At 45.2% G+C, this 12,232-nt stretch overlaps 1 protein-coding gene across 2 annotated transcripts; it reads right to left on the reverse strand.

The window, feature by feature from the left end:
* Positions 1-2,450: 2,450 nt before the first annotated feature.
* On the reverse strand, positions 2,451-6,910 carry LOC101767093 (ADP-ribosylation factor GTPase-activating protein AGD12). Of its 2 annotated transcripts, none has more exons than XM_004953680.4 (9): positions 6,511-6,910; positions 5,062-5,158; positions 4,602-4,686; positions 4,275-4,350; positions 3,944-4,107; positions 3,732-3,861; positions 3,472-3,588; positions 3,285-3,380; positions 2,451-3,035 (listed from the first exon to the last, which is right to left on the reverse strand). In XM_004953680.4, the coding sequence occupies exons 2-9, from the start codon at positions 5,111-5,113 to the stop codon at positions 2,760-2,762; spliced, it is 996 nt and encodes a 331-aa protein (XP_004953737.1). In that variant the 5' UTR covers positions 5,114-5,158; positions 6,511-6,910; the 3' UTR covers positions 2,451-2,759. The 2 variants fall into 2 exon arrangements, with proteins under 2 accessions (XP_004953737.1, XP_004953738.1); XM_004953681.4 differs by having other exon boundaries at positions 6,720-6,886.
* Between the last annotated feature and the right edge of the window lie 5,322 nt (positions 6,911-12,232).

A 12,232-nucleotide genomic window follows, 5' to 3' on the forward strand; every position in this document is an offset into this window, starting at 1 on the left:
GGACGCACGGGACGCAGCAGGTGGCAAAAGACGTCGCTGGCAGCTGCGGCACCAGCCTGGGGATGTCCCAAAGGGTCGCAACCGTTACTGCAGGCGGGATCACCATACCGACTGCTTCCCAGAACAAATGGTGACGTGTGCGCTATGTTCGTATGGGGCGTGTGCGCCAAGATGTGTTGTATGGACCCAATGACTTCACTCCAGATGGGGTGACTCCCGAAGACTTTTGCTATATCTTTATCCAAGGGATCTACCTTGCCGAAGCCGACGGGGGGCAAGCCCGTATATCAAACGGTTTGCGTGTTCGCCGTATTGCCCCTGCGACTTGAACTAGGGGGCTCTCTTGGGTGATCTGGATAGAGCTCTTACTCATCTGGAGAACCTTGAAGACACCGGATCACCCCAATACCACCTCCTTAGCGAGTGATGTGGATATAGCTCTTACTCATCCGGAGAACCTTGAAGACACCGGATCATCCCCAATACCACCTCCTTGGTGACTGATGTGGATAGAGCTCTTACTCATCCGGAGAACCTTGAAGACATCGGATCACCTCCAATACCACCTCCTTGGTGAGTTCCCACCGTGCTAAGCTATTTATGTAATTAGATGGTGGTTATTTAAGCATGTGGTTTCTACGGGATAGTGCTTAAGAACTCAACAACAAGAGGCGGTCCGTAATCAACTCAAGCAAGGCTAAATCAAATGATCTCCAATCTCAACATGACCCTATCATTCTTGGTCAAGTCCGATTCGTCACTCACTGTTGCTCAATTTTAATCATTCCATAGCTATTCAAGTATTATTTAATAAGAAACCTATACTTGTGATTGGTGGTGACCTTGCCACCTCTCAACTTATATTGAAGCTAAGCATGGATAAGCAATTTAAATTCGTGACACCTATACAAGCATACTTATACTTATGTACAAGGAGTTATTCTAGATCAAATATGGATAATGCATAAAGTAGGAGCTAAGCAAACATATACATAATTATTAACTCATGCTTTACAAGACTCGCGTATACATCATTAGTCCAAAATAAAGTTAAGAGATGTTAGGTGCCTGCCTTGGGGTTCAAAGGAAACGCCGGCGGCGACGGGCTTCGGCTCACCCACCTCTTGCTCTGGCGTCTCGAACTCTACACGAATACAATGATGCATGAACTCTACACGAATACAATGATGCATAATTAACAACAATACATGTAGATGGTGCAAATGATGTATGGGATGCATGAAAAAGAATGTAAACGGTTTTTACTAGTACATCAATTCCAAGAATTGATACATAATAGAACACTTAAATCCTACACAAAACATAGTTTTATTCACGTTTTCCCTCAATGGCAGAACTGAAAATCCTGGTGATTCTCGCGAAAATGGCATTGCCGGTGATTCCGACGACTAATTACAATGGGGTTTGATTCTAGAGCTTGATTGAGACTTCATTTTGGCTCAAAAAGACGACATGCACAAAGGTTTGGACGATATGGAATGGAACATCAATGGAGTTGAACTTCCATGGGGGACTAAAAGAGATGCTTCCAATGGAGGATAGAGCAGGAGGAAAGGTCTTGGGAACTTCACTGGGGAAGGATGATTCAGAGGGCCACATGTTGGAGTATGATGGCGGTGAAGGAGATCGATGATGAGATTGCTTCACTGGAGGAGCTGAGGGAGAAACACAAGAAAAACAGACCGCAGCTTGATCCTTGTCTTGGGGGAGATGGAGGGCAACGTGTGGGGGAGGAGCTCGCCCTTGGCCTGGCCGAGACCTGGTCGGGCGGCACTGCCCCTGTTGACGGCGCAGGCGAGCAGAGGGGCGGAGCGGCTCTGTCTCGGGAGGAAAAGAACGAGAGTGGAGGGAGAGAACGGATGAGAGGGGGGGCCTAGGGGGAAGGGGTGGGGGGCAGCGTGTGCCGCGTCACGCCCCACGCGGCCACGCGTGGCCTGCGAGCCAAGAGATCAAACTTTCTCATCAAATGTTTCCAGCTTTCATCTATAGTGCCAAATCGGCTATAGTGCCTCCACAAATGACACCTTCGGAATCCAAATCGGCTATAGTGCCTCCACAAATGACGCCTTCCGAATCCAAATCGAAGTGCTTGGTGGCGCTCGCACCGCCACCGAGGTCTCCGGATGCCGCTTTCGCCTCCTGGGCAACCAGCCCGCCGCCCGAGCTCTCATTAGCCTCGCCGACTAAATGATTGAGCTAGTGATTAACATATACTCCTTCCGTTTATTTTGATTTTTCTAGATTCATATATATTATTATACATCTAGATATTATTATATATCTAGTGTCTAGATGTATAATAATATCTATGAATCTAGAAAAGGTAAAACAACCCATAATTTGAAACAGAGGGAGTACTCGCTGAGGTGCTAGCGCCACATAACAATGGGAGCTACTAAAGCACCAACACGGCATTAGCACAGGAGTTCATAGCCGTATACTGTCATCTCTTATAACACACAAGTCCTTTCATTGGGACAATACAACAACAATCGAGAGTACTTACAAGGCATAACGAGTGACCAGAGAACAAAAAATGAAAGGGCGTGAGTATATCCGACAGTTACACCATTATATTCTACAATGGCATTTTTTTTTTTACAAATCCAAGCCATCCAGCATTTACGTCCAAGAACAGCGAGTGGATGGCTTTCAAGGCATTCCGCTCAAGTGAAAAATATCGATGTATCTTGAGGGTAGGCTTTTATACAACGATCAGGTAAGGTATCATTGGTAGTCTAGATCGGGACCCATTCCAGCTCTAACTCCAACTCACCTGATTCTACGTTCTGCAGCTTTAGGTGCACCTCCTGTTTCACCTTGCCCGACACAACATTGACAGTGCTATCTTTCAACAGGGCGTTGTCTTTGGTCATGAACCACCTTCCAATCTGCATGTCGCCAAGGCGTGAAGTATCTCCAAAGGCCATGGCAGCTGTGATCATTGGCTGGAGATCTATCTCTGCTTCACCCATGATATCATCGGCAGAGAACGTATCATGGTCATACACTTCCTGGAAATCGAGATTGTGCATATTATTTTTTATGCCGTTGAAGTCAGCAGCAGCATTATATGTGTAATGATGTTCAAGTGGCTTTCTAGTTGTTTCACTCCATTTGCTATTATGTGATTCAAGTCGAGGAAAATACCCTAGAAACAGTGCTATAATTCATTACACTTTTAACACATTATACTCTTGCTTGGATTAGAATCCTTTGAATAGGAGGAAAATAATTTAAAGGGCGCAAATTAAAAAACTTACTAGTTTTAGAGGACCATAATTTCGAGGTACAGATATCTTAAGCACCTCATTCCATACTGGATTCAGATCACTCGTTTTAACCGTCGTTTGAGCTTTCTGCAATTAGGAGTGATAGTCGAATATTTTAAATGCGAGGTTTAAGCATCACAAATAAATTATTATGTATATAAAAGTGATAGAAATATACCTGCGCTCCGAGTGATAAAACAACATATGGATCACTTGTTAGCATATCTCTGACAGCCAAGTTAGTACCTTTCACCACTGTAATGTTCAGCTCTCCAACAAATTCTCTGGTATCTTCCTGTGATCATTTTACAAGGGTAAGGTGGATGGACTATATCACAGACATGCAATTGCTATGCAGAAATCTTGTCAGCCAGGAAATAAAAGAGTTAGATAAACATAAAAAAAATTTAGCATCTATATTTCAGCATAACATCTTACAGAGAAATCCTTCCTAGAACTGCTAGAGAAACTGCTATCCACACTCTTTGTAGAAGTGGTAGATTTAAAAGATGATCTTGAAGAAATGCGCAAACTTGGCTTCAAAAAATCTTGCGTCTCATACTTAGCTCTGTGTACAGAAAAGATAAGGGATTACTATATGAGAAAACATTGATGAAGTTATAGAGGGGGAAATGGAACAGTTACCAGACCTTATAAATTTTGTTCTATACTCCATTGTCGAATCTGGTTTAGGTTTTGGGTGATCTTTTGGAAGAAAAGCCTCGTAAATTGAATTTGCGTACGAGTTTCCACCAACCTCAAGCATGGAGTCAATATCACTATCGGCCCAATCATCCAAAGTTACAGATAAAACCTGATAGAGAACAGGTGGAAGCATGAAATGAGTAGAGTCTATACGCATGAGCTATTACAGATTACAGATCATATGAAAGAATGGAGATGAGTCTGAAGGTGCATTCACATATTGTATAGAGCACGGTGAAAAGAACATATAAGACAGTTTCTAATGGTTCCAATCACCTTTGAAATGTCAGGTCCAAGTGCCCTATGAACATCTCCACACTTTAAGCAAAGAAATACTCCAATATTAGCAGACCTGAAATGCACAAAATATAGGTTCTACAATTTATGTACAAAGAGATGAGAAATCAAAAGAAAGAATTGTACGTGACTGTAGCAGTAAAGCTATGTGTGGCTGCTATTGTATTCATCCTCACATAAAAAGTCAATGATCCAATTTATCAACATAAAAGGGAGGAGATTTTCTGTAGAAAAGCCTTGCAAGTATCTCTCCTCTGAAATGGAAAACATAATACATGTTTAAACAGAAACGATAACTTCACTTACGCCCATTTGGGATCAGGTGCGCCACAATCAGCACATATCCTATTGTCACTTTTTATCATGAGATCCTTCAATTTTCTTGCTTTGCCTATCACATGATTAAAAATAATTTAGCAAAGTAATATTAGCAAATCATGCTATACAAAACACACAAGTCATATCCTAGTCAAGACTCAAGAATGTAGTGAAATTCATGCCAGAAGTTTTCTTTTACAGGATTCTTATTATCAATGTATTGTCATCTTAAGCACTGATGCCCTTCAGTTACAGAACAGAAGCATGACACAGCATATACTAGTTGAGAATATAGCGAAATTCATGCCAGAAGTTTTCTTTTATTGGATTCTTAGTATCCATGCATTGTCGTCTTTAGCACTGATGTATGCATTGCACCCTTCATTTACAGAACAGAAACATGACACACAGAATACACTAGTATGTCAGCAAGTAATATGTTATGTACCTATAACAGGCTTGGTTGACTTGATGTGTTGATAGCGATTAGCAGTACTCATCTTTGCGGTGCAACCTTGGATAACTCACAAAACCAAAACTTAGACCTGCAGACAACATAAGGAGTAACGTAAGTCAAGGATCATCTGTTTATGAATTAATTTTATAAAACTTGTTGCAAAAAAAAGGAATCATAAAACTACAACTATTTGTGTCTAACTATCAAGGAACTACAACATCTAGGATCAATTTCACAGAACTAAAATTATTTGTGCCCTTAATTTCACAAACCAACAACATTTTACATGGACCCACATGTAAGCCACACAAAGTCTACGAGGGTGTGGGTCTCCACATAACTTGTGTGGCTGACATGTGGACGTGTGCAAAACATTGTAGGTCTGTGAAACTGAGGCATAAATAGTTGTAGTTTTGTGAAACTAACCCTAAAAGTTGTGGTATCCTTGATAGTTAGGTGGAAATAGTTGTAATTTTGTGAAAATTAACTCTTATTTTATAATAATGAAAGGAAGAGAAGCATGTCAAATAAGAAGAAAAATCCCCAACCTTTATCTCATAAGAACACCTCATGCACAAGAACCACTGTACAAATGGGGTTTTACTAGCCCAGCCAATATCAAAGCCAAATTTAAAGAATTTAATAGTCAAATGGACAGAAAATTTTCATGATACAGATAGCCTGGCTGTTGAAGCTGGAACATATTCGTGAATCCTGGATACCAAGCTCACAGAGTTGGTTCTAGAAATTTCTTCTGCATATTTATCGCCTAGACAAGACCTTAACCAAGTTGAAACAACTCATCATCCTGATGATTATGTGTGGTTGGCTCATCTCGCATTGATAAGCTCTGCACGGACATGATGTACCAGACTACAAGGGCAGAACAAGAACCACTACCCATGCGCCCTGTCTTGCCTCAGACATCGCATTACCCTAATTACGGTGATCACCCAGCCCCTAAGTTTTGCAAATGCCATGAGCTCTGAAGCCTGATAGAAAGAAATCCGGCCTAGATCAGGCAGGATTACAAACTGAACATTGGTGTTAGCTCGATTTCATCCTAAGCATGAAACATCCTAGATTTCCATACAAGCAGACTATCAGAGCTGAGATGTCAATCGATTGTCCCAACCTTGCAATACGGATCATCCTAGATTCCATTCCATACAGCGTGTATTAGAATCGCATGAAATGCCTACAGAAAAATCTGCAGTAGGGGCCAATCGAGCGGTCAAACCAACACCCGGGACCCAGGGAAACCAAACGCGCGCGCACCATCGGATCGCGATCGCGACGCAGCACATTATCTCCCCCCTCCCTCCCTGGCGGATCAACCACGAGCTGACAGCATCGGCGCTTGAAAGCGAACCGAATCAGAGGATCCGCGGGGTACAGAGATGTCAGAGGGGAAGAGATAAAACCAACGAACCAACCAACCTGAGGGATCGACGGGCGGCGGGAGGATGGGGGTACCGCCGGCGGCTCCCGGGGGGTGAGGTCGCCGGCGGCGCTGGAGCGATCGCCCCCCCGGCTTCGTCGCGCTGGCTGGGGTTGGGGGGCTGGTGGACGCGCAAAACGAGCACGGCGACGTGGGGAGGGATTATATGGGGCGGATATTCTATTCTCCTCCTATTTCTGTAGCTCACCCTTGTCACATGCTGCTGCTGGATTCGCTCGCGGTCATGGCGATGGAGAGAGGGAGCGGTGGAGCCGGTCGAGATCGCTGGAGCTGTTCGTCGGCCTCGGCCTGGCCGCGTTTGGGTTTGGGCCGGCCGGCAGGCTCTGATGGCGTCCTCCTGTACGGTGCCTGTCCGAAAAATGGCCTGGGCAGCTGGGCTCCTGGTCAAACGCGCGTGGGCGTCGAGTTTTCGAGCCAGCTCCCAGCGATGGATGGGAGAGCGTGGGGCGTGTACTGCCGTGCATTGCGCGTGCAACTACTTCCTAGTAATGAGCGTCATTGCAAGAATTTTCGCTAAGTACACAACTAAAATGACAACAAATAAGAGGAAATGGCAACAAATATAGGAGAAATGGACACCTAGGGCGTGTTTGGTTGGACTATGACTTTTGGAAAAACTCCTGTAGACTATAGGCTATGGAAAAGTAGTTGTGAGAAAGTAGCTGTGGGAAAAACAGAAGGTCGTTTGGTTAGAGCAGTTGTGGCTTTTGAACAAACTGTCGAGTGGATCCTACATGTCATTCACAGTCCACCCCACTCAACTCTCTTCCTCTCTCACTGACGAGCGGGTCCCACTCGTCAGCCCTTTTTCTTCCTCCTGCTGGCCAGTCCACCCCACGGCGGAGCTCTTGCCCACAGCAGAGCCCGCGCCCACGGTGGCGGAGGGAGTGGCGGCTTGCATGGAGGTCGGCGAAGGGTGGCGAACGGAGCGGCGACGGAGGGAGCCACGCTTCCCGTTTTTCTTCGCCGCCGTCAGCGCCACGGCTCGCGCCTACCTTCTTCTATGTGAGCTCCACGGCGAAGGCGAATGGGCAGCACGCCTGACGTGGGGCAGGTGTAGGGGGCCTCGCCCGCAACATCGGAGAGGGGGTGCGCCGCCGCAAGGGGAGGCGGATGTGGAGGGTGCCGTACGGAAGATGGCGACGAGGCGGATGGTTGTCGCGGCCCTGCGGTGAGGCGGAGGTGGAGGGCGGGTGGGCAGCCGGGGCCGGCGAGAGGAGGCGGACGGGTGTGCGGGGGAAAGAGAAATAGAACATGAACGAACCGGTATTTTCATAATCAATGGTAGGTGGGTAATTTTTTGCCCCGAAAGTAGGTTGAAAAGTCCAACCAAAAGCACCCCTAACTTTTTATGTCATGTTGACATAAAAAAAATATCTAATCTAAGCATAGTATTATTTGTATAGCAACTTAACAAGGGAGTGGACATCTAAGTAAAGTGTTAAATATGGTTCAATTGATTCGTACTCCCTCCGTTCCAAATTGCAAGTTATTTTAGCTTCTCTAAATTCATAACTTTTGTTATAAAAAAACTATGTATCTAAAAAAACTATGTATCAACCTATAGTTTAGAACGGATGGAGTATATGCTGGGTAGAACGGATGGAGTATATGTTGGGTGAACCATTTATTTTGAAGGTGGACTTGTGGTTGATTTGTCTGTTGCAGCGAAGCGAGCATGGGATTCCACATAAGTCAGATGTGATAGATCTCAAGGCGAGCCATCTTCTCGTCTACTGAAGATTTTATCCGTTGATCTCCTGAAACTGGGCACCTCTCTGCAAGATGCAGGAAGTAACACGAGTCCATAGAAAAGAAGTCAAAGCTCCAAAACATGTCCTTCCATATGTAGCATAAAAACCAGGCACTGGAGTTCTTGGCACTGGCTGTCTTTTCGCATCCATCCACGCTATTGCCACACACCGAGGGCACCTGATGGTTCTGGACCTTGGAAGTTTATTGCCAAAAGCACGCACAAAGTCACAAAGATGTTTGAAGGTTTCAGATAGGGGCGGCAAGAAGCTACCACATTGATCACTTGGCACTCCTGCTTATGTCACACACACATTGTTTCAAATGATCGATGCAGATTTGTTCGACATGGAATTTTCTGGAACGACAGATGCAATGCAAGTCTATGAATTACACTATTTTCATGACCGTGTTTTCTAATCCTACGAAATGTTTGTCAAGCAAGTAAGCTACTCTGTGTGCTGAGCTTCTGACCTGTCTTACAAGTAGCTACTCCTATATGGCTATATCAGTCGCCATATGTCCTTTACAATGACAGCTGGTACCATAGACCTTATCTAATGACATTATACTCTGGAAACACTCACGAAAGAATATTCTTTAATTTGTTACTTTCTGGTCTTGCTTTTAAACAAATGTTCTGTGTCAAAAGAATATTAATTCATCATGCGCTGTTGCACGTCTAAATAAAAGAATGCAGATAGTCCAGCTACCATCTCCCCCTGGCCCCTTGCTAGCACATTCAGCTTCAGTTTGTTTGGCCTCTGATCCTGAAGCCAACAGAAAATGCTTTTCAAGTTTTCAGTTCTCTCCCGAATCTACAAGCCCAATAGCAAATGTCGCAGCAACAGAAAGGCGGCTGTGCTACTGCTCTGAAATTGCTGACGGTGAACACTGCTAGAATGGGGTGGTTGAGGAATTGAAAAACAAAACCATATAATCTGTCCGGTTAGGTCAGAAATGTCACTGGAGGGGCAATCATTGGTGGTAACAGTGATTAAGCTCCACGGTAACATGAAAACCAATTCATCAGTATCACACCTGAAAACTGAAAAGGTAGTCTTAGAGGGTGTTTGGATCTTTAGTCCGGACTAAAATTTATATCACATCAAATCAAACATGAGCTAATTATAAAACTAATTACACAGATGGAGGCTAATTCCCGAGACGAATCTATTAAGCCTAATTAATCCATCATTTGCACATATTTACTGTAGCACCATACTATCAAATCATGGACTAATTAGGTTTAATAGATTCGTCTTGCAAATTAGCCTCAATCTGTGCAATTGGTTTTATAATTAGTTTATGTTTAATACTTCTAATTAGGGGCTGTTTGGATACGATGTGACAGGTGTTAAACTTTAACAGGTGTTTCCCAAACACCCCCTTAGTATCTAAACATTCTCAGAAATTTTAGAAGTGGCTAAAGAAACAAACGGGGCCTTACACGACAGCATATAGTACTCTCTGCACAGTATTCTTTTTTCCTTCGAAAACACTCTACCGATATCAGCATGTCCGCCGGCCGCATCGGCGATTCGCGCAGAGATTTCTTGAGAGATCGACAGGCCGGCCCAGTAGGGCAGTACAGGTAGGCAAGTGACAGCTTACGTGGGGCTGGGCCCCGATGTCTGAAGCCTAGAATAATAAACTACCAACCGGAATTGGTAGGCATTGCATTGGATCCCTGCACTGCAGTGCGCTGCATTCCGGTGCGGCAACTTGCAGCAACTACCAATTTGTTCGCGTTGGGGCCGTTCTGGACGCTTGCACGAATGATTGTGTCCGTTTCTTTCTCGATCTCCTGCGAGAATTTGTGAGAGGGATCGGGATCTCCACCTCGCAGGGAGCTGTTCGTCTTCTCTGATGAAGCTACTGAATCACGATCACCAGTGACCAAGCATTGCATTTGCATCCCAGCGGATCAACTCCTGATGGGAGGAATCACATTCAAACCAAGTAGTACCTCGCAAAACACCGTAAAATTCAAACTTGGTTTGAAATTTGCACCACGTACGACGCTTGGTCAGTAGCTAGGCTGACGAAACTGAGGCGAACTCGTCGTTGCGAAATCCTCAGGTCCTGTTGAGAGGCGGACCAGGTGGGGGAAATCAAATCACTGGCGCTGCCATCAGAAGATGTTGGCAGGTGGATCGTCCGCCCCGCTTTTCTCGCGGCGCAATCAAACACGCCCCCGGCCGGAGGGGCTTTCGCTTTTTTCTCTTTCGCGGCGACAGCCTGGCTGATGGGGACGCGCCGCTGGGTCATCGCCATTCATCCCGCCCGCCGTGACGAGTAATCCCCTCTGGTTCCAAGCTTTGAACCCGTCTCCGTCTCCGTCTGGCGTAATGGTTATCTGCTCACCCTCCTCGTTCCCCAACCCCAGTGGATGATGCTTAGTGCAGTGTGCATCTCCAACTTTCTTTGCAATGCAAATGGCGGCCGGAACACAGGTGGCATACTGGCATGCGATCTGGATGCTGTTTTTAATTTTTTGGTATTTAGCATGTATTTTTTTTTCTCAGATGAGCCTGTGCTTTGTACTAGTAGTTTTCAGCGCTGTTTCTATCATTATCTTGCAATTATATTGCTTAACGTACTGGAATTCACGAGCGAACGGTTCAGTTAATCATGGGAGGAGGAGGAGGAGGAGTCGCTCGTGTATTCTACAAGGCAAGTATTCCGTAGCGTGTGGTAGCATTGGCATTCATTCAGGATAGGTAGAATATACTATCTCCGTTCGTTTATATATGACGCCGGCTTGCACATATAAATGAACAGAGGAAGTATAGGGAATGCTTATTATACTATCTTAATAGGATTCTGTGATTGCACGGGCAGTCGTCGCGAGTATTATTGCCTCTAATTCCTCCATAACAATTACAAGGTACAACTACTAGTGCTTAGCATTTTGGTGAGATTATTATTTTCCTTTTGAACCGTTAGTAAAAGAATAGTCAATGAAATGCAGTGTGAAGCCGCGTAGGGTACATGAGCGTTTAGGTTTTGTAGCACGGTCCCCAAAAAAAAAAGTTGTGATGGACTGACTTTTACACAGCATGAGACTTCACCAAACCACTTACTTTTTATGGCATTTCTAGGTAAGTGCAGCTTTTACTTGAACACTGGAGCAAGCAACCATGAGAGATTGAGAGCGTTAAGAGGAGACAAGCTTGCATTGGGCGTAGCATGTCGATCGTTCACACAAGCCATCTTTGTACTGGCTTGCGCTAGAAATTCATTCGTAACGGAGGATATTTAGCAATCGTCGTAATTAACCGGAGGTAGAGCCGTAGAGACGGCATCGATACATCTCTGACACCTGAAAGCGTAAAACGGATGCAGAGATCGTCAATCCGCAAACTGCGTAAAACAATGTACACGTAAGAAACATATTTTGATACGAGGCCGTACGATGCCGATCGGACGGCGCAGGGGCCTCGCCCCCCATCACCCGACCCGTACCTGGGCCTTGTTTAGTTGGCCAAATTGGGAGGTGCCAAATTACTGTGCTGGCACTGTAGCACACTGTAGCGTTTCGTTTGTATTTGTGAATTATTGTCCAAACATTGACTAATTAGGCTTAAAAGATTCGTCTCGCAAAGTACAACAAAACTGTGCAATTAGTTTTTAATTTCATCTACATTTAGTACTCCATGCATGTACCGCAAGTTTGATGTGATGGGGAATCTTCTTTTTGCATAGTGTCAAAGTTAGGAGTTGGGAGTGAAGTAAACAAGGCCCTGATCAGCCTGTCAGATTTCCCACCCTCCCTCCCTCCCGAGTCTCCCGGCAAATTTACCGACCACCACCGGGAGACCGGGCGCCGCCCGCCCGCAACCTCTGTCCACGCTCGCCTCCCCCCACGCCCCGGCCACTATTCATTCACTCGCCTCGCCTCACTTGTTACCGCGCGCGGCGCGCCTACCACTACTCCACCAGGGG

The sequence above is a fragment of the Setaria italica genome, chromosome I (assembly GCF_000263155.2).
Source record: "Setaria italica strain Yugu1 chromosome I, Setaria_italica_v2.0, whole genome shotgun sequence".
In the NCBI taxonomy this organism is placed as follows: Eukaryota; Viridiplantae; Streptophyta; class Magnoliopsida; order Poales; family Poaceae; genus Setaria; species Setaria italica.